We start from the raw sequence: 22,962 nt of genomic DNA on the forward strand, positions 1-22,962 counted from the left end.
TTAATCCACTTCGAGTTGATTTTTGTGACTGGAGTGAGGCAATGATCTAGTTTCATTTTTTTGCATGTAGCTACCCAGTTTTCCCAGCACCACTCCCCCAGAGAACATTTTAAGAATACACTTTGTTCTAGCAAAATACAGGTCTTGTCCCAAGACTTCCTACCTGGGTGTATGCAGGAGTCTCTCCTAATAAAATTCCTGCCTTTATATAATGTAAAAAAAACAAGCAAGATACATAAGTGAATGCAGTAGCTTTTGAGTTCCTCATAGAATTGTAATCTACTAGTGATTTTTTTAAGGGCAAAACTTGTATATTAATTCCTTATTCTTATAACAGTATAAAATGACTTGTCTGCTATTTAGAGAATTTCATACTCATAAATGGAAAACATGAGGATTTGGTGAAGTTGATATTTGGAGGACTTCATACTCAAATGAAAAAAATGAGGATTTGGTGAAGTTGAGTTTCTCTTTTATAGGTAACATGATATTGATTGCTATATTTTCTCCATTTGTACAAGTTCAAAGGGCCTTTCATTTTTCATGTTGTTGTAGGAGAGTTCATGAACATTTTTAATTTGTTAGTATTTATTATGATTCAGGCACTAGGACAAGTGATTTACATGCATTGTTTCATTTAATTCTTTCAACATTCCACAAGACAGGTGAAGATACAGTTATGCCACAGTTAATAAGCTGAAGGTCTAGAATTTTAAGAAATTTACCATTTGTCATGCAAAGGTCTTCAGTGCCTGAATTCAGGTTTATTTCCAAACTTGTGCTGAATGAACACACTGTTTTTTTTTTTCTTATTCTTTTCTTTTCTTTTTTTGGTTCTTGGCCACTGAATATTAGTATAAAAACAACAATAAAAGGTCATTTCCATTTCTTACCAGTTTTTCAAAAGGGAACAGGATTTCCTAAGAGCTGATAAAATACGTAGGAACCCCCCTTTTTTCCTGAAAGATTTTACCCAATAAAATAAGTGTTCCATTTAACCACAGCTATAGAAATGTGTGCATTTGACACGGGAAGGCAAAAACCTGGGTATTGTGTGGTGGAAGACACAGGCCAGAGGCTGCCCATGGTCTGAGTAGTGAAGGTCAGCAGAGCCAAGGTCCGTGGCACATTCCTGCTGTGGCTTCCTAACAGTGGGGTCTCAGCATGGGCTGGACGAGTCTACCCGCAATGAGATAGAAGGTCTGCTAAAACTGCCTGGCTGATTCAAGAGAAAAAAAATCCTCCCTTCTACAGATTGCTTATAGAATATTTGAAGCCACTGAGCTACCACCGACTGTCTTTTTCACATGTCCCCAAATAATGAAGGGGTAAAAGGCCTTGGACCTAGACAAGAACTAGTACGTTCTTTCGTTGTAAAAAATGCCCCTGTCACTTATAATACCCTGCCTAGAAAATGGTGGGATAAATAGGGGTGGGGAGAATTCTGTCTGCTGGCATCCTGAAAAATCATAGCATATCAGCGGTCCACATACTGAAATCTAGGTTGACCAAAAACGTTGCTGGGAAGAATCTAGTGGCAGTGAGGAAATGCCATGATCAGAGCAAAATAGATCAGGATGAGAGTCCAGGTCAGTATTTCAGGCCAACACTTTTATGCTTCATGCTTGGCATCACTTAAGAAAATGATTCTATTGCAGACTTGAAAATAGGAGTCATTTCTTTAACCAGAAGGAAGTTATGTGTTTTTTTTTTTTTAAACCATATCCTTTCCTACCATGAGATCAAGAAAAACCACAGACGAGCTTTAAGTGGGCTGTTATGTTGTATCATCTGCCAGTCGTGCACTGAGATGGATTTCCTGTACACTGTAGTGCACACAGGCTCAGAGCAGGTTCTCCATGGACCTGGTCATACTGGTAAAGGGGGAACCCTGCAGCCCTCAGTGGCTTTTTCAGGCTTTTCATGATCTTTCTACACCACGTGTAGTGAGGCAACCGGGTGCAGGGCAAGCAGGGAGGCTTCCTAGCCCCCTGCAAATCTTCACTGTCTCTGGGCTCTCTGCCTCTACTGCACTCTGCCCCTAAGGTCCTCTGCTGCCGCACTCTGCACTCTGCCAGCCCTTATATGCTCCCTCTCTGCCCAGGTGCGCCCACTCACACAGCCCACACCACACTCCAGGTGCTGCCATCAGGCACACCTGTAAGACCACGGGTGTAGATCACTGATGCTGGCTAAAGGCGGGAGAGTGGAAAAACCTGACGACCTGCATTTACCCTACGGCACCTGTGGCCTTCTGTCGTAAATCACCTACATTTAAGGCAAACCTTCCATATACTTAGTCATGCTGCATCCACTGGGAGCACAGAGACCACATATTTATTATCGCATCTCTCTGATACTGAGCATTATGGTGGAACATAGTAGGTGTTTACTTAGCAACTGGCTCGTTTTCTAGCAGGCTCATCAACACTTTGAGCTGCTGTCACATGTGGCATTGCGTAGCTGTGCCACAGAGCCACTCACCAGCCTGGACTACACTGAGCAGCCGTAGGCCCTCACTGCACCCTTCGTCCTGATTATGAATTGCTTGAACAAATGCTGGTAAGTGATGAAAGCATAGGCTATGAGTAGGGTGATAGAATAGATGATGCTGATTGCAGTTGCTGTTGGGCTTTAGGATGGTAGAGTTCAGATTCACATTGACCTTGAACGTAACACACACAACCAAGCAGAATTAAAACCAGTGGAGAAGTACAACTTTTGGAGAACTAAATATAACACAGGGACCGTGTCTGTGTATGTTTGTGGCGTTGGGGAGGGGGGGCTTGTTGTGAGTCAGCAACATACTGCTTTATCTTAATTACTGGGCTCATGCTGCCAGTTAACCACAGGAGCGTAACTTGTGGAACTGCTGGGTAGCATTTTCAAAATACTTAGCATTAGTCAGCCACTTTAGAATTCTGTGTCCACTGTGGCCAAAGGAAAATGTGGCGAATTTGGCAAAGGTCCACAGCATGGCAACTAGAGGCAAAGGAACACTGCAAAATAAGACCTAGGAAAGGGGCTAGTAAATAAGGATTCATTGCTCAGACTGATGGAAAGCAACTGAAAGGTGATTACGCTAATGATCTTCTGTTGCATGTATAGTTATTATGTCGACAATGATATAATTATTTCTGTTATGAAGAGACTTAGGGAAATGGATTTACATTAGAGCTAAAGGAGATTTTAAAGGAGCAGAAGGATTAGTGGGCAAAGCACAGACTTCTCAGCTGAAGATGTGAAATCATGCTCATGGTGGGAACTGTAGTGACTGCTCCTGCCAGTGAAGAGTCAGTACTGCTGAGGGAGAGAGGGGCAAACTTTCTAGATCCCATTTCAGGCTCGCCTCACGTTGTGTTTGACATTTCCAGCAGGTAAATCAGTGATTTCCCTGTTGTTACTATGTGCTTCATAGATAGTCAATGTGAAAACATTGCCCACTGTGAGAAATAACCTCACCTGCCCCAACGCTGAGGGTGGACACAGGCTTTGAGTACAACAGGAAGTGAAACTTTCCACAGGCAGGGTGACAAAGTACATTTTCATTTAGTTTTTAGGCTCTGGCAGACAAGTCTTTTCCCCTTTTCCTCACTATTAATGGAATACTAGGCAACTACCATTCTGTCCAGACATCGCCTAACATGGAAAGAATATATACACATATATACATTACCAACTAATGTGTGTGCTTGTTCCTTTTGGGGCCACTTGACCTGTTTTATATTATCTTAGTGAACTTTGGTATACAGACTTCCAGATCTACAGTAGAATCCTGCATTCCTTGGGCTGCTGCAATTTGCAGCTCTCTGCTTGAGGTGAGGGGCCAGGGTCAGTACTTCCACATTTCACCTGAAGACGGAAAATCGAGCAGCCACATTTCTTTCACTCATAATGGTCCTGTAATGCATTTGAAGCAAGAGAAAATTCAACAACAAATTAAAAATTATTCCACCAGCAAATCAACTTGCTGATCATTCTTTCTTGTTTTTTTTTTTTTTTTTTTTTTTTTCCTTGCATCATGCTACTCCCCATAGTTCTCCCACCACCGTATCACCCGGGAACCATCACCTTATTCTGTTGTGTTCTTCCTTCCCTCCCCCTGGGCTGTATACCTCAGAGTTGGGGTCATTCTTACATGGGTCCTTATAATATTGTCAATTCCAACTTCTTTTTCTTCTTTAGAAACTTCGCTGTGTGCCCTCCTCACTTGTTCTACCATGAGTGCCAAATCTGCCATCAGCAAGGAAATTTTTGCACCTCTTGATGAAAGGATGCTGGGAGCTGTCCAAGTCAAGAGGAGGACAAAGAAAAAGATTCCTTTTTTGGCAACTGGGGGTCAAGGCGAATATTTAACCTACATCTGCCTGTCAGGTAAGGAAAATCAGATACTAAGCTTTTAAGCAGTTACATACCCACGTGTTAGGACCCCTGTGGTCTTTCTCGTTCTTTCCTGTTTCTCTGCGCTCTCCTCTGAGCCTCATTTACTCGCGTGGTCCTGTTGAGGTTGCCTTATATGGGGAAGCATGTGAAGTTCAATTTTACTGTATTTTCTAGTAAGAGCTTCTGCGAAGGCTTTGGCAGACACTTGTTTATTATGCTTTCTTTCACTAGGACTCAAACTTGAAAGTGGATTACTCCTGTGGGTTGTGTTTTAGAATAATTGCTGGTATTTGGATCATTGTCATTACTGGCAGCCTTTGTTTCATTGACTTTTCTTTTCCTTAACAGTTGCCAATAATCAGGAATGGTTTGTCTCCAGATAAATATCGACACCTTATGGAATGTGAGAAAGTAGACTCAGTTCATAAATCACTGTTTTGCCTGACAGCTGTTCCTTGTCAGAAATAGGCATCTGTTCTATTAAGCTTAGAATTTTGTTAGATTATTCTTTTCTTTCCATTTGTGATTGTAGGAGATCTGTGGGATTTACTGTGGATTCCTACCAAGTTTTTGAGATGAAATTTGGATAAGTTTTCCATGATGTGAGGAGTATTACTCAGCTGAACACCGAGAGCATTTGTAATATTTTTTAAAATATTTTTTGTAACTGGGCAATGGAAGAAATAAGCTTTCCTTAATTCATCTTATTTCTTTCAACTGTGACTTGGGGATAGAAATTTTTCTTTGGACCCATTTCTAGCTTTGTTCAGAAATCAAACCTCTAACCATTTTATTTTATTTTATTAGAATTTATTGCAGAGTAGAGATGACTCCCCCCCCCCGAAAGTACATGGAAAATAGCAGTAAGAATATTGTAATTTAAAATATAATGAGTACATAATCCTTTGGTAAGAATGCCTTTTCAGTGATTGGAAGAAAGCTTTGTTTAAAGGTGTGACAGAATTGATTGCAAATATTGGTCTCTTTCTAAATCCCAGATAGGAACTAGGTTAATAAAATTTGGTTATCGCTAGATGACACTTAGCTTTTCTTTAGTATGGGGGTGAGGTAACTGACATTTAATAGGGTCTCAGTTTATTATATCCTGACTAAGTGAAAGAGCAATGGAGCCTTTACTGATATCTTTATTGAATTTTGTTAATGGGACTCAGATTTTAGAGTCTGAACTATTCTTAGAGTTTTAAGCTTAGATTCTAGAGTTTTAGCTTGCACCCATAATGAGCAGAATGCATAACAATAAATTTTTTATCTGGGCTGAGCTGAAGATGAGCTGAACATGGACACGTAGTGATTAGAACCTTATTTAGCTCTATGCTTTTGATGTTTCATTGTAATTTCTGAGGATAGGTAGTTGAAGAAATGGTAGGTGGTATAGAAGCCTGTTGGGTTATGCCCATGTACACCTAAATTGAAAAGGAGGGTGTCTTGCTTGCATTTTGGTATTTGCAGTTGTCAGTGTGACTCTGATCGTGACATCTGCAGGAGTGGCATGGGGATTCCACCTCATCGCAATGAAATAGCATAACTGTTTCCCATCCCCTAGAAGGTAGTGACCTTAACTGGACAGCTATATCTCCTTTACAAATTACCAAAACCTTCAGACTTAACATCTGAAACAAATAGAATTGCTTTTTCTCTTTGTATTCTATTGTAGAATGCAATAGACTTTTTCCTGGTTTTCAATTTCGAGAGGATAGTTGGATAAAATAGATCTGACACTTAAGTGGAAATGGGGTAGGGGAAGGCCACCAAATAACAGACACCCATGTTTTTGGCACTTTGGTTTATAGACTAATTGAGAAAGAAACAGCATATAAGTCACATCTCTGATAAGATAATGTCTCAGTAACCAATTACTAAATATTTATAAAGTGCTTTTTACATGATGAACACTCTAGCTATGAGAAAGACTCACAAAGCTTTTCTTGTTGGGTAACGCAATAGACATTAATAGGTTATTCTCTAAAGTAAACATAGTGTTCATCTGAAAAGATGAACAAGAAAATATAGAGTGGTGTGGAAACATGTTAGAGGAAAAGTTGACCTGTGTGGAAAATCCAGAGCTGCAAGAAAAGTAAGGCCTTGCTGGTTCTGAAAGGAGGTGTGTAGGCGTAGAGAGCATTTCAGGGAGAGGAGATAGGAGCTTCACTGAAAGAAAGGCTGAGTGGATTTCAAGTTTCTCTTTATTCCTGCTCTAAGGATGCCCACTCCAGCTCAACTCGCACAGGCGTCTGTGAAGTGCAGGCTGAGCCCTGTGTTATGGCCTCATCCTGCTTTGCCAGTGAAACACCTTGACTCTCAGGAGCCAGAAAGAGTTTCTTCAGCTTTTGTGTTTTAGTTGATGAAACCAGCTATTCATTTTGAATGGGGGAAAGTTTATCTAAATTAGTGCAATGTCTGCAAATAATTTTTAACCACCTTTCAAACAGCATAGGTGCTTTTATTTTTTTTTTTTTTAAGGAAGAATATCATACCTGTAAAAACTTAACAGCATATTATATGCATCGGCATATGCTGTTTTTTTTTTTGTTGTTGTTGTTTTTTTAAAGATTTATTTATTTGTGCATACAGAACTGGGGTACAGGCCAGAAGCTCAGGGGCAGTGAGAGGCTTCACCAGTGACAGTGTGAGGAGCAGAACAGGCAGATCGGGGATGTACACTGTTGAGGGGAGCAGCAGGCGGGTCAGGAGAGGTCTGAAACGTCATGTGGTCACCTCTGGGGCAGGCGGGAATTGAACTCATGTGGAAGTGGCTTTAGCTTCTTAGTGCAGTGCTTTAACCCGCTGTGCCACCAGGGAGGGCCGGCATATGCTGTTTTATATCAAAATGCTTCTTTGTGTGAATTCTACTCCCAAACCCTAGCCAATACCTGGCAGGATTTATAATCTGAGCGGTAGCAGCCTGTGATCATAGACTTGTCATTCAGACTGGATTATGTAGCCACTGGATATGTAATAAGGTGCTGGAGCAAAAGAAATAAAGCAATCTTCCTCTAAGGGTTCCTTAGTGGTGGTTGTGCAAAGAGAGAAATAATCACTCTAGTTCAATCATGGAGCCCTGGGGTAGAATTTGAGTGTTTCTATAGGTCTTCCTGATGACTGCTTGCATGGTATGCAGGTTCTCCTGTACTAAGATGCATCTGTTGATTGGTACTCTTAATGCATTGGTTTGTGCCCAACCCCCTGCCACAGACACACATAAGCAATGGCTAAAATTAAAAATGCAGTAGGTACCAATTGTTGACAAGCATGTGGAGCAATTTGAGCTCTCATACTTTGCTAGTGATTTAACTGCTTTGGTAAACAATTATAGTTTTGTTTTTTTTTTTTTTTTTTTTAAGATTTATTTATTTATGCATACAGAGCTGGGGTACAGGCCAGAGGTGCAGGGGTGGTGAGAGGATTCACCAGAGACAGAGTGGGGAGAAGAACAGGCTGATTGACGAAGTACACTGCTGAGGGGAGCAGCAGGAGGGTCAGGAGAGGTCTGCTGCGCCATGTGGGTCAGCTCCCGGGTGGGGATTGAACTCATGCTGAAGTGGATTTAGCTTCTTAGTGCTGTGCTTTAACCAGCTGTGCTACCAGGGAGGGCCCACAATTAGACAGTTTTTAATAAAATTAAATGTGCACTTACATCCCTTAGCAACTCTTTTCCTAAGCATTTACCCAAGAGAAATAAGCTATGTCCATTTAAACATTTATATACAGAGCTTCATAAGTCTTACTTAAAATAACTGAAAATCAAAACTCAGGTGTCCAGTTACATATGAGTGATCAAATGACCATCAATAAATGAATAAGAAATTAGATCTGTGTATTGGAATGCCATTTGGCAATGAAAAGTAACAAACAGATAATACATTACATTCGGCAACATGGAGGACTCTCAAAAGCACTGTGCAGTATGAGAGAAAAAAAGAAACAAAATACATTCTGTATGACTTAGTGTGTATGAAATAAACAACAATGACAGAGAGCCATCACTGGTTGCCAGAGCCTGGATTGGGCATTGACTACAAAGGGGTGTGAGGTGAGTTTTAGAAATGGTGTAAATATTCTGTATGTTGATTGTGATGATGGTTACTTGGGTGTATGTATTTTTCACAATTTATCAATCTGCACACCTAAAATGTCATATCTTAGTGAAGCTTGGTTTAAAAAAAAAAAAGATGCAGTCGCTATTGGGATGATTATATAAGAGTTCATAAGAGTTCATAGCCATCTTAGCTGGGTTTTCCTATGACATGGACTGACATTAGCCTTTCATTTTATGGGTATGAGAAGTTACCCTGAATGGTGTTTTTGAACCCTTAGACAGAAGCAACTGTGTATCATGTAAACCTGTGTTTCTAAGTATCCTACTTCTTTATAGCACTTGGCGCCTTGCCAAGTATAGACACAAAAGATGTTTAATGGGAAATGCTATTTAAATTTATTACTTACCGCATAGTTGATTATAGTATAGACTTTATTATTAGAGCAGTTAACTCATTCAAAGTGTAACAAGAGCCCCAACCACAGCAGTTTTTATAGGTGATTGCCCCTCTGTGATATCTTGGGTCTATAAAACTAACTAGAAACATGCTACAAAGTTAAAGTCAATTGATTATTAGATGCCAGTTCCCTACTGAACATTCTCTAATTTCATGTTTGAAATCTATCTTCCTGATCTTGGTTTAACTCAGTACATGTAATTAATACATGATGCTACTTGTCCCCATAGAGGTGCATAGCGGGAACTTTAATTTTTGTGATTAGTACAATCTTTAACATATTTTGTTGAAACAGAGCATCCTAACCTTTTCAAAGTGAGTCTGCATTTGTAGAGGTCAAAATTTTCTTATTAAAGTTCTGAATGCTCTGATGAAATAATTTATGTAAATGAACTCCATGGAAGATAATGATGTGAATTAGGAACCCAGAACTGATAAAAATCTCAGTGGTTACCTTCCCTAGATATTCCTTGAAATAACCCTTAGAATTTTCAGAATTCAAAGGAGTTGGTTCCTGCTCAGTCCTGAAGCAGCATCAAAGAAAGTGGAGAAAGGTACCTGTATTTTAAAGTGTTAAGCAACAATGAAGCTAATGTTGAGAGATCTCAGTCTTGGGTTATACTCTGGGTTCTTAATAAACTTGACCAAAAAAATACTTTTTTTAGTTTCTTTCTTGTTGACTGATCATAGTCAAACGTCTGGATTTGGACTTCAGTTTATTGAAATGATAAGTTGAAAGGTTATTTGGGAGCTCTGAGATGCTAGGACTCAGAACCCTTCTGGAAGTCTTATACCACATTTCATTGTCAGTCCATGCATATCATATAGGGAGAAATTCAGGTCATTAATAATGCAAATGGATGCTAAAAATGTTTCCTAAAAGTTCAGGAATAGTCTTTGTATGTTGCTATTGAAATCAAGGTAACCAAAGTTGTTAATGATCTGGTATAGGAAAAATTATTTCCATCCACTAATTCAGATTGTTACTCCTCTCAAGATCTATAAAGATTAGAGGAGAAAAGAAGAATAAAAGTTAGATAAAATTTGACCTTCATAGAAATGGTTTATTTCTGTCAAGGTCTGTCAAGCAGTGAGTTGACTATCTAATAGCTTTTATCCTGGAAAAAGTGAAAAAAATCTACAGTGAACCCTAAAATATACAAAGGAATCAGCAGTTAAAGAAGAAATAGAAGACAACCACGATGATATTTATTATTCTTTATTGTAGAAATAGTATTGCTGAAAATATGAATCTTTCAGAAAATAACATAAAAAATAAAAAAAATATTCATCTTGTCCATGTTATATTCTTTTTTAATTTTTTTTTAAAGATTTTATTTATTCATACAGAACTGGGGTACAGACCAGAGATGTGGAGGGTGAGAGGGTTCGCCAGAGACAGAGTGGGGAGCAGAACAGGCAGATCAACGAAGTACACTGCTGAGGGGAGCAGCGGGCGGGTCAGGAGAGGTCTGCGCGCCATGTGGTCATCTCCGGGACAGGCGGGGATCGAACTCATGCGGAAGTGGCTTTAGCTTCTTTGTGCAGTGCTTTAACCTGCGCCACCAGGGAGGGCCCTATACTCTTATTTTTTTAACTAGAGAGAATGGCTTTGCTTCTGAAATGTTTTCTGGCCCAATAGACATTGCCACCAAATGTCATTCACAAATAAGCTCCTGTGTACCCATCGGGGCTTCAGTGATCAGTACAGTTAGGGTTGCACCAGCCCCTTTGGGTTGGCAGTCATAATAATAATACTAACAATACAGGCATTTACTGGGGTCTTATTTTGGAACTTGTGGCTCTCACCCTTTACATATATTAACTCACTACAACCTTCCAATATTGTTACAAGGTAGCTCCTCTGGTACTCATTTTGTAGATGAGGAAACCTAGCATAGAGAAGCAAATTGGCTTGCCCAAGAGCATCAGCTTGGGTGTTAACAAAACAAAATGGAAACCAGGTGGTTTGACACCAGGCCTATGGTTCCCTTAACCACTGTACTCATCTTTCGCTCTCCCCTTCCTTCCTCTTTCCTTCTCTCTCTCCACCGACTTCTTTCAGGCTAAGAGTCATGTAAAATGGACTTCCCAAATCACACATTTCTCCTTACCTTTTAGTGATAATTATGCCTCAGTATTATTCTGGCCTTAGTTGATTTGGGCTGGGTGGTAACAAGCTTATACAGTAACTGAGCTGTTAAAAAAGCCACTCATTAGAATGGTAGTGTCAGTGGATGGATTTGAGTCTCAGAGAAAATTAATTCTCCAGGGAAACTCAGAGAGGCTCCTGACAGGGACATTGCTATATAGGAACTTGTTTTGTTCAGCTATATAATAGAAAGAAGTAGATGTCTTAAATTTCGTAGTTTCCCTGGTGATCCTAGATCTCTTTCTGTGAAAGCTAGTAGGGAGAGTATTTGCCTTTTCTAAAGCCTTGTGAATACGAGAGTCCAAAATGGATGGCTAAGCACTTAATAGGTATTACTTCATTTAATCCTCACAGCAGCCTTATGCTGTAGTTTCTAGTATTATTTTAAAGATAAAATAGGCAAGGCTTAAAATGGGTAAGGTTGCTGTCCAGGGCCAGGCAGCTGGAGGAGGATGAAGCTGAGATTCATATCTATGTCCATCTCACGCCAAAGTATACACTTGGTTTCCCCCAAATGCAGTGTTAGCATCAAGAAACCAGGCTCTCTGCTTCCTTAAAAACAATGTCATAATCTTGCAAGCACAGCTCTTTAACTTCCGAGGATTTAAGAGGATGTGCAGTCCACCACTTTAGTTTTTCTAGTGGTTTAGCACGTCAACAGAGTGTTCTTTTTCCATTTTCTCATGTATGCATTCCGATACTAAAACCAGATGGAAACAAGGGAAAACTCTTAACAGAGTCTAGTGCCAAACACTTCCTTTAAAAAGGAAACTCCATCTGTGAGCGCTCCCACCACACAACCCACTGTTAAGAGCAGGAGTTCCACAGCTGATCCACTAATGCTCGTTTTGATTAGTTTTGACTGATTGCAAAGGTAGAGGAAGGGGTGGTTTGGGGGATTGCAAACTAAGGCAGCTTTCCTTCTGGAATGCGCTGGCAATGCACATCCTGAGTAACAGCTGACCCAGGAGGCATGGTTTTAAAATCCATGCAGAGGCATTCTTTGAGTGGTGGTTTTCTAAGCACTTGCCACAGTCAGTGCTCTTTGCTGTTGTGTCCTGAGTTGAACAGCAGCCACAGGCTCTCTCTTGTTGGAAAGTTGCAGTCAGGGGTGCTTCGGGACTCCTCAAGTCCCTGTTTGCTCCCAGACCCATAACAACAGAAGACAGTCTTCGGGTAAAAGTCTGGTTCTACTGTCTCGGTCATGTCTCTGAGCCTCAGTTTTCACATTTATGAAATGAAACAATTTACATTCCAAAAGCAGTTTGAGGATTAACTGACCCTTCTTACGGTCCATATATGGCCTGAGACATAGAACCTCCTTTTTATAAGCAATATTATCTTGTCATTAGATGGGGTATGTTCTGGTTCTTGCCATGCAAAGATAATTCATCTGCAGTTTTAAAAATCGTGTTGATGTGTGCCTGTGGCCAGCTTCTGTGATCTGTCCTGTGAAACAGAATCTCACGGAAACCCAGGTTTGTCTTGTGAGTTCCTACCACCCTTTCCTATTTTCTCTTTCCAACTCAAATTTGTGCTTCTCTCCCCATCTCCCAGCCATATTTCAAAATCAAGCTTCTCTTAATTCTCTCTATTCCCAAAAACCCCTTATCCCTCACCCTCCCACTCCCACCCCAACTGGAACACTAGAGCCCCAAGTCTCTTCCCTTTCCGAGAGGTGACGACTTCCTCTCTGGTCTCCTGAGTGTTTGTGCTGGGCGTTTTGGATGCGGAAGTCCCTGTGTTCAGGCCCCTTGATCCAACTTTGCAGGGTGTTAGAATTGGCTTAGGCAACCACATCCCTGTCCCTGAAATAGGAGATATTATTTTCCTACACCTATCTTCACTGGATCAAAAGAAAACTGGAAACAAAATAAAACAAAAACATTCTGTGGGGTCATTCAAGTGCACTGTTATGCAAACAGCAGAAGTGGGAGAGGCTGGTAAAAAAACAACAACAACCAACAACAAAAAAAAACAAAAAAAAACGCCTGTGAACCCAGCTTTTCAGTCCAGATCATATTCTTGTTTGCCCAAATTCTTTACCTCCTTTCGAAGAGAGAACAAATATGAATGAATGGTGTTTCCATCCCGGCTACAGTCATGCTAAAATGAAGATTTTACAGAAAATACTGGCCACGAGGACAGTGTGATGGTCAGGTGTGGTGGTCAGGCTGCCAGGTACCAGGAAGAACAGACACTTCGATCTCCATCCCACTCCTCAGGCCTCCAGTGCCGTCTCCCCAGTAGCACTCAGAGTTGCCAGGTTCCACTTGTCACTTTGCTTTCTGTTTACCGCTCCAGTCTGGTGGCCCCTGGAGAGTGGGGACATGCTTTAGACATCTCTCTGTCCTCATGTGGGAAGGTTAGAGAGTCTGGGGAGGTGAATTGCCTCCCTCCTGAGACCCACAGGCCCAGGCTTACTTTCTGGGGTGGAGCTCCAGGCTGTGTGCTCACACACTGGCGCTGGTTATACCAGAGGGAGCTTGGCTGGGCTCTTGCTCCCCTTTCAACTTGCTGTTCTTTGCACAGAGAAGCTGCTAGGTGATTCCCAGGGAATTCATTAGGTTACTGAACAGAAACTTTTATTTTACCTAATGGCCCAGTTACCAAGCGAAAATGCAGGTTTCTTTGATTTATGCAGACTTCAGAATCCTCCAAAACGAGCAATTTATAAGTGCTTCCATTGTTGCCTACAGTAAAGCTGTTATTTCATGTTTTGAAGACCTGCGTGTTCCCCCTGAGGAAAGGGTTCGTATGATGAAGGAATAAATGATCATTTAATGGGCGTTGTATATATCAAAACTTTCCCTGAATGTTTTTTCTCAGTAGTAGTTCACAGTTCCACAAGTTCTTAAAAAAAAAAAAAAAAAGGCTTACAAGGGAAAAATAGAAACCCCATTTTTATTTTTCATTTTTTATCTCTGAGGATATTTATGCTGTCTCTTGCACCCCCAGTCTTCAACAGATTATTTTCTCTCTACCTCATGTGGACCCACATGGCTTAGGATGGAGACCTCATGCCCAGCTACATAAGTGTTCATGTTTTATAGGTTCCTGGAAGAATGGTTCCTGTCGTCAGGGTTTGGCAAGGGGCTTGGGGTGGTAAGAATATACCCATGCTTTAGGGCTTGAGGTCTACATTTCTATTTTCATAAAGGAAGCAATGGAATTGTGAGCTGCCTGCCTTGATTTCTGGCTCCTGTGAGTCCCCAGCTGTTACACATGTTTTCTCTCTGCTCAGAATCCTTTCCATCTTGTTGGTAGGTAAAAGTCAGCTGTGTTTTAGAGGCATGAATTTCTACACATATTTCTCTTCACAGATGTATACATATTCTTTTTTTAAAACATAATTTTTTAATAATTTTTATTACATCTTTTACATGATTGTGTATTCCCTGCAAGTTTCACTACCAGTTCACTCATGAATTGAGGTCATAGTCCCTTGTGCTCTTATCTCTCCTCTTTTGGTCCCTTTTCTTCCCCCTCCCTCGCAGAATGTCTCTCATTTATGGTTGCCTGCTAGTTTATTTTTTATTCTTGTTGTTTTTTTTTTTTTTTCCCTGATCACTTATTTGGTTTCCCTATATTCCGCTTGTAAGTGAAACCATCCAATACTTTCCTTTTTGTCTCTGCTTATTTCACTCAGCACGATCCCTTCCAGCTCCATTCATGGTGCTGCAAATGACATGAATGTATCTTTTTGATTGCTGAGTAATATTCCACTGTGCATGTATACCACATATTCTTGACCCAGTCACGTATTTTTGGGCATTTGGGTTGTTTCCATAACTTGTCTATTGTAAATAGTGCTGCAATAAATATAGGAGTGCAGGTAACTTCAATGTTTTTGTGTCCTTCAGTTTTGTGTCTACTCCTAGGAGTGGAATTGCTGGGTCATATGGTAGCTCCATTTTTAGTAGTTTGAGGAACTGCCATGCAGCTTTCCATAGTGGTTGGGTCAGTTTGCATTCCCACCAGCACTATAGGAGAGTTCCATTTTCTCTACATCCTCACCAACATTTCTTGTTTCCTGCTTTTATAATGTGTGCCATTCTCACTGGTGAAGGTGATATCTCTTTGTGGTTTTGATTTGTGATGTTGGGCATACTTTCATATATCTGTTGGCGATTTGCATTTCATATTTAGAGAAATGTCTTTTAGCTCTTCTGCCCATTTTTGACTGTATTATTTCTTTGTTTTTGTTGAATTATGTGAGCTCTTTGTAGATTTTTGTAATCAATCCCTTATCAGTTGTACTGTGTGCCAAGATTTTCTCCCAGTCAATAAGATGTCTGTTTTGGTTAGTGTCTCTTTTGCTGTACAAAAGCTTTTTAGTTTAATGTAATCCCAGATGAGTTGCTTACCTTTTCCTTCACATTCTTTGCTTTGGGGATGTATCTTTAAAGATGTTACTGAGATGTATTTTGTATAATGTGGCGCCTGTATTTTCTTCTATATATTTTATGGCTTCAGGTCTTTTATCCATTTAGAGTTGGTTTTGTGGATGGTGAGGTAGTTTAGCTTCATTCTTTTGCAAGTAACAGTCCAGTTCTCCCAGCACCATTTATTGAACAAACTGTCCTTGTTCTATTGCATATTCTCTGCTCCTTTGTCAAAGACTAGTTGTCCATAATTATGTGGGTTTATTTCTGGGTTTTCTATTTGATTCCATTTGTTTACATATTCTTTATAAAAAATGTAGAAAATGCCTCACATAAAAAGAAAATACCAATGAGGAAAATTATGTAAAAAATTATGATGTGGACTTTTTAGGCTTTTTTTTTAATTACCCCCCTCCTTTTATAATAATCTACATATAATTTCATCCTCTTTATTCACATAACATGGTAATGAAATTTCTAATGTATTATATACTCTTTTTAAAGAGTATATAATACTCTTTATATAATTTTAATGGCTTCTTTACTGGCAATACCATAGAGTATTTCACTATTTGTCCGTTACAGGATATTTTACTTCTTCAGTTTCCACGGTGAAAAATGAGGAACTTGAAATTGGTCTTACTCAATATCTATCTTACAGATGAGGAAGTGGAGGCATATACAGATAGATAATTTTGCTAGAAGATACATCTACACTGCTGATGGGTGTTGAGTGGAGCAGAACCTTAGGGCTGTGTCCTCTGCCATGGACACACGGCAGAATAAGCAAACTGAGCTTATTTCAAAATCTATGTTTGCCAGAACTTTTAAAATATCATTTTGTGCGTTGTGTGCATAACAACTGGGCCAATCTCTAGGATATTTAGCTTTGTTGTCTTTAAGGTACATCTTATGCTGTTCTCTGTGGAGTTAGGGTACTTCTGCATGTCCACATACATTTGCAGGTGTACATGAGCAGTGTGTATATGTTTGTGTGTGTATGTTTTCAGAGAAAAAGAGAAAGGAAGTATACCTTACCTATAGTCAGCCCTAATGTTTCTTAAAAGAGTCTATGCTTTACCTCATCTTTTTGCCATGGTTCACTTACGATTCATTAGACTGCTCCTATTGTATTGTTGTTAGGTGAGGGTTGAGGAAGGGTAAATATCAATCAAACACAGACATGCCACTTTTTTCTAGGTCAGTGCATTTAGTTAAGACTCACATGTGACATATCAGATCCCACATTTGAACCTATGGAGCAAGCAAGGTGAACCAAATTAACTTCTTAGGAATCTTCTTCTAGAAGTTCAGACTTTTATATCTACAAAATAGTCATTCTCAAACTTAATAGGAAACTCTCAAACTTAGGAAATTCTCAAACTTAGAGGAAAAATGAGGCCCAGAGGGGTTGGATGGTTTGTCCAATGGCACATAACCGCTATAATCAGGCAAAAGAAGGAAGATATTATCCTCAGATAATATCTTCAGTTCAGTTTTTTATCTTGGGGGGGGTGGGTGGTCTCTGGTTGTAGCAGATCAGATGAGGAAGAGATGGGCGCAGTGACTAAACTGAACCTGGAAATTATTGATCTCTGCACATTTCCTTTTCACACCTATATACAGGAGCTATTTGTACCACTCCTTCCTGGGAAGACGTAGCAGCTGCCAGCCGAGGGTATGTTTATGTCTCTTTTAGGGCTTATTGCAATAAACGAGGCCTGTATTCGGCTGTAACATCCAAGTATGTAGGCTTTTCTCATTTCTCTGTTACTTCTACCTGGATTCAGGGATCCATAAGGAGAGAGCACTCGATATGAGTGTTTTGAAACAGAAAGAAAGGCCGAAATGCCATGGTCTCTAAATGTTGATTACCATCTGACCCATTGGGCTATGAGAAGAAAATACTAGTTTTTATTTCAATATAATTATTTACTATTTTATACATTTCATATATATTTGATAATCACCATAATAATTCAGGGTAGTCATCCAAGTATATAATTACAAACATGCATTTACTGACAGTTAATACTCCTGCAATTTTTATTGAGGGGATGCATTGTCAACATGTTTGGAGGTTCCCAGCTAGATATCTGGGGAACCCCAGGATACTGGAGGGTCGCCTTTGTTACAGTAATAGCAGTTCTGGCCATTGGACTAATGTGTGTATAATCCCTGGCTTTTAAAGGTAGGTATATGCTCAAGACAGTGAGCATATAGAACCCTTTGGGATTAGCTTCAGACCCAGCACCTCACCCACCCGTGGGTGATTCCATGACTTTCTGGAAAGCCAGCTGCTCTGTGAACTAAGTGTCCTAACTCAGGCAAGAGGCCTGTCACAAGTCCTTAGCACTTGGGAGTTGCAAATGATGGCTCTCCTTTTGGAACCTGAAATCTGGCTGAGACAGTTATTTGTTTCAGTTCTAATATTAGGTTTCATCTGGATTGGATGTAAACATCTGTGGCTTTGCTTTTAGTACACTATCATCAGGTTGAGCCTGATTTATTTAGTTCTGAAGTTTCTTTGCCTTTTGCATTGTTTAGAAAAAGGGAGAGCCACATTTCTTTCTGGACCTGACATTTATTGATTCATCCGGGGAGCCTCATTCTTTGCTGATATAGCAAAGCCCTTGGTTCCCATATGAGCAAATTTGTTTGACTAGTGCCTTCCTTGTTTTGTTCATGATCATTTTTTTCAGTTGTCAGTTTTCATATGGAATAGCTCTATTGACGGTTTACTGTGGCATAGTTTTGTCAGCTCTCTTTAGGCAAGAAATATTTTGGTTTCTTTTTAATTTCCAGACATTTGAAGGTGTTTCAGATTTCTTTCTGTGATTTGTTTCTATTTTTTTCTTTTGTGATCAGAATATACCTTGTATAATTTCAGTTATTTAAAATTTGTTGAGATTTGTTTTAAGCCAAGTTAGTTGATAGTCAATTGACTAATTGTGTAATTAGTCAATTAGTTGATTGTATTTCCTAGATCCTTACTGTTGTTTTGTCTACTTGTTCAATTTTTTTGATTTATTATTCTATTTATTTATTACAGTCCCCAGATATAAAGAATATTTTGAACTACAGTTCAAATACTAGGTCTATAACGTGTCAGTGACTCAAATGTGCCTTACGTGAAGATAAACATACATCACATACATTTACTTTTTATTCCCTGGAATGCGGAGCTATCCGCCCCGAGCCTCTGGCCTGTACCCCAGTTCTGTATGCACAAATAAATAAATCTTTAAAAAAAATTGCCCTTTTGTTTTCGGAAAACATGTCAATGTAGCCTGAGATTGGATTTTGATTTTTCTGCCCACAAGTATTTCAGGGACCTTTGTTACCCCTCCACTCTCCTTTTCAATATTGCTCCTCACCTCACATAGGTACAATCAGTCATGCATCACTCAGTGATGCTTCAGACAGCGTCAGACCACATATATGACCGTGGACCATGCTCGAGAGCTGAGGGTTGGTAGGTTAGGCCACCTGGCTCTGTGCAGCAACACTATGTGATGCTCCCAGAATGACAGACTCACCAGCCAAAGCATTTCCCAGAATGCATGGCTCTCATGTCGTGGGGCTGATCTGCATCCTTTGCTTCCGGAGCCTCTTTTTGCAAAGCCTCAGGGTTGGTCATCATTCTCCCTCTGAAACCACATCTCCTCTTCCCTCATCAACACCATGAAAAACAAAATTCTCAAAGTGATCTGAGATGTTAGTAGAAAAATACCTTAGTTTGCCAGAACCTGTAAAGATCACCTTTCCTGAGGGCATTTAGCATTTGCGTTTGTGCAGGCTGTTATCCCCTTTGAAGCTGGTGATGTAAGTGGTAACCCTGTGAACCATCTACTGACCACAGTTATCACCTCTTTGTACCTTGTCACTTGCCTATATCTAGGGTTGATCCACACACTGTGACCACAGTGTGCTTGCTCAGTATTCCCTCATACAAATGACTTCCTTATGATCTGTGTCCACAGTGGGCTTGTTCAGTATTCCCTCATACAAATGACTTCCTTATGATCTGATGGAAGCATCCATTTCTTCAGTGTTGATGCTGTAGGACTCTTGGTTGGAACCTCTTTGTATGGTGACAGTTTTTACCTTGAATTTGGGAGGATGACTGCAAAATAGACTTTGATTTTATTTAACTGGGCTATCATTTGTTTTGCTGTTTTAACAGAAAGTATCACAAAAAAAAAATGCAGCTTGATACTGAGGATATTTGTGTTGTGCTTTTTCATAAATGGACTTGCTCACCACCAGCACTTAGGATTTGAAATGCTTTCTTCAGTTTCCAAAAACGGTGTGGGGGTGCTTTTTTAGTGCCACTGTTAGCCAGCTTCAGATAAAATTTTCAGGCTTTCGACTGTGATATGATAGGGAGCTTGTTGCCAAGATTTTTCTACATAATATTTCAAACTTGCTTCCTTCCAAAATCTAATTTTATTTTGAGCTATAGTATAGCTATGTGAATGTTCAGGTCAGTGGAAGAAAAGAATCTTCCTCTCCATGAGATGAATTTTTTGAGTCTGGGCTGGAAATACCTTACAGGTCACAGACAGAGAGGGTTTTGCTAATAAGTTTAAATTTCTCTGTGACCAGTGTCATTCTTTTGCCTTGAGGTACGAACACGATGGTGATACTCAAAGTCTTGTGAGGATACAGTACTTGGCATTGTAGTGTAGTTAGTATCATAAATACACTGGTGTGCACAGAGTTAAGAATGAGATTTGAAACGCAAAAGTTTACTTAGACTTGTGAGTTGGATTACTCTAATTTTAGGTCAACCACACTGAATCTAATTAGAACTTACTTTCAAATTTTTCTTTATGAGAGATATCCTGTCAAGTATCACTTTCCTAAATACCCAGTGGGCATTGGAAAGGTGAGAGTGCGCCTTGTCAACAAATCAGGTGTGCCTTATTTATGAGAGACTGCCCTTCTGCTACGCGGCTGTCTTGTGGCCCACCTGAAGTAACACACAGAACTAGAGCACAGTAAAGGGCAATCCAGTGATAGCTCCATGTGCAACATCTGGTTTCCTACCATGTCCAGGATGAAGGTAACTAATCCGAAGTAACTTGGCAGGAGGGCAAAGGCTTTGGAGGCAGAAAACATTTGAATCTTGATTCTACTCATAAGAGGTCCTGTGAACCCAGGATCACTTGTCTTTTCTCAGCTTCAGTTGCCGCTGATATAATGGTGATTAAAGTATCTAGTTGGAGGACTATAGTGAGGATATAGAGGTTTATAAGAGCATGTGCCTGAGTTGCCTTGCTTGGCCCAGAATACAGGGAAGGCCTAGTACACATTACTTGGCCTCCTCTGCTGACATTTGAGAGTCTTCATCTGAGGAGGGAACACACCTCCTCAGCCTCTGCCAGGTGGGGATGGCCGTGAACAGCTACACACTGAGACCTGGAGTGTACGGCAAGCTGAACTTAATAAACATAGGATAAAATTCTAATCTAAAAAATAATGTAATGAATGATGCAGGCAGAATCCAACTCAAACACAATACAAGTCACTGTCCTCTCTCAGACAAAAACAAAGCCCTCAAGTACTTGCCTAGCCGGTCAGTGTGAGGTTTTGTTTGTTTTTAAGCTGATGAGCCATCCATTTTTATTTCCTTCTTCTTCAGAGGTCTTTGTCTGGGGGAAGCCTAAACCCCAGTAGGCCGCAGGCAGCTTTCACAAGTCTATCCCGGAGTGGCTCAAGCTCTGTGCCCAGGCTCTCACAGGCTGTATTCTTGTACTTGGATAAGACGCTGTAAGGCTATAAAAGAAATTTCAGAAAGCCAATTTCTAATTAAGCACTTTATTTTTCCCACTTTCATTTTTGTGCAAGCTAATGCCATTTATTTGGCTTTTCTTCTACCATTAAAAGCTTTAGAAGCTAAATTAGTGTGTACCTGAGAACCTAGTCTGGAGTGTTTCAACTGTGTCCTGAAGGCCTGGCTCTCCTTCCCCCACCCCCAGCCTCTGTAACCTGCTCCTGAATCCTTACTGAGACCTTGGTTTTTTCTGTGTAACTTAAGTACATTAAAAAATGCAGTGATTTTTTGAAAATTCCATTGACTCATATGACCAAATACTAGTAGGCGATGTTTTCTTCGTGTTCAGTTACTCAATTGGTTACCAGCCGGAAATTAAATTCTCCTGTGTGTTTAGATATGCATAAACATCTAGTAGCCTGTAGCTGTATGAGGTAGTGGAGAGAGAGACTTGGGCTTTGCAATCAAGCAGACTTGAGAGCTTGAATATGCCTCTGATACCAGGCCTGTGATGTTGAACAAGCTGCTTCCCCTCTCAGTTCCTTGGTTTCCTCAATTCTAAAGCTGAGTGTTTGCTGTAGTTATGAAGATTACAGGTGAGAAATGTGAGGCACCTGACATGTTTCCTAGCACCTAGTCCATGCTGTTGAATGGAAGTTGCTGCTCCCGGGAGGTCATCATCCCCTAATTGCCTGCCCTGTTGGGTTAGATCCCTGGCATTGGTCTCTCTGCAGAAGAACTTGCTGAGGGAAGCAGAGCCTCACCCTTGAACCTCCTGCGTACTAAGATACCCTGGGCGAGCAGAGCTGCACTGGTCATCCCAGCTGCTGACTGGTCATCATCTGTCTACTGGTTGGTTCCACTGGGGGCTGTGATGCCACCTCACTTTGCCACATGGATTGGGTTGCTGCTCACGTCACTGGCGGTGAGAGGTCCATGCGACCAGCCCAGCCTGCAGCGATGCCCAGAGTGGCTGTTCCCATCCATGTTATCCACAAAGGAGGCAGCCAGGGCCTAGGCTGCTGTTGATAATTTATAATTTTTTATTGATTGATTTTATTGAAGTACTATTGTTCTGCACCTGTGCTAGTGTTCTTGCTAGGATCCCCCTCAGGTGTGGTCACCTTGCTCTTCCTTCACCAAAGCACCCATTGTCCTCCAGCATAGTCAGCGCCTTGTGCACCCTCCCCCTCCTGGTCACATCCCTCCTGCCCTGCCCCTCTGGATGATGCCTCCATGTTATGGTCAGCTTTCAAGGGTTGGTTTTAAAGTTTGTCTTTATCTGACTCTTTGTTTGGTTCTTCTATATTTCACTTACATGTGACACCATCCAGTATTTGTCTTTCTCCTGCTGACTCTATTCGCTTACTGTAAGTCCTTCCAGCTCTGTCCACATTGCTGAGAATGGCCTGAGATACAACACAGGTGCCTCCCGGGTATAATCTGAAACCAGAGGGCCAGAGAGACTGGAGAGGCTAGCAGATCCCATCACATCACAAGGTGGCATTTCAATGGAGGGGAACTTACTTAGAGACTGTGGCTTAGGGGGCCACAGAGGATTGGTTTTACACACATACCCTGCCCCCAAATCTCCAAGTTTTATAGAGGCTGAAACTCCAGATCGCCTCAGCAGCACACCACAGGCTGTCACACCCCTCCTCAGGGCTGTGTCCTTAGGTCAGCGTAGAGGAATAGGCATGCAAAGGCAGGGGTGAGAAGCCTTGGCTGGCTGGGAGCAGCTTGCAGGTC

At 40.7% G+C, this 22,962-nt stretch overlaps 1 protein-coding gene across 1 annotated transcript in view; it reads left to right on the forward strand.

Moving 5' to 3' along the window:
• Nucleotides 1–4,195: 4,195 nt before the first annotated feature.
• Nucleotides 4,196–22,962, forward strand: part of STXBP6 (syntaxin binding protein 6 (amisyn)) — a 150,760-nt gene continuing 131,993 nt past the window's right edge. Inside the window, exon 1 of the mRNA XM_004681968.2 lies at nucleotides 4,196–4,374. Within this exon, the coding sequence (XP_004682025.1) occupies nucleotides 4,221–4,374 (154 nt within the window). The 5' untranslated portion in view covers nucleotides 4,196–4,220. The remainder of the gene's footprint in view (nucleotides 4,375–22,962) is intronic.

Source organism: Condylura cristata, unplaced genomic scaffold (genome assembly GCF_000260355.1).
Source record: "Condylura cristata isolate star-nosed mole 26May11 unplaced genomic scaffold, ConCri1.0 scaffold00013, whole genome shotgun sequence".
In the NCBI taxonomy this organism is placed as follows: Eukaryota; Metazoa; Chordata; class Mammalia; order Eulipotyphla; family Talpidae; genus Condylura; species Condylura cristata.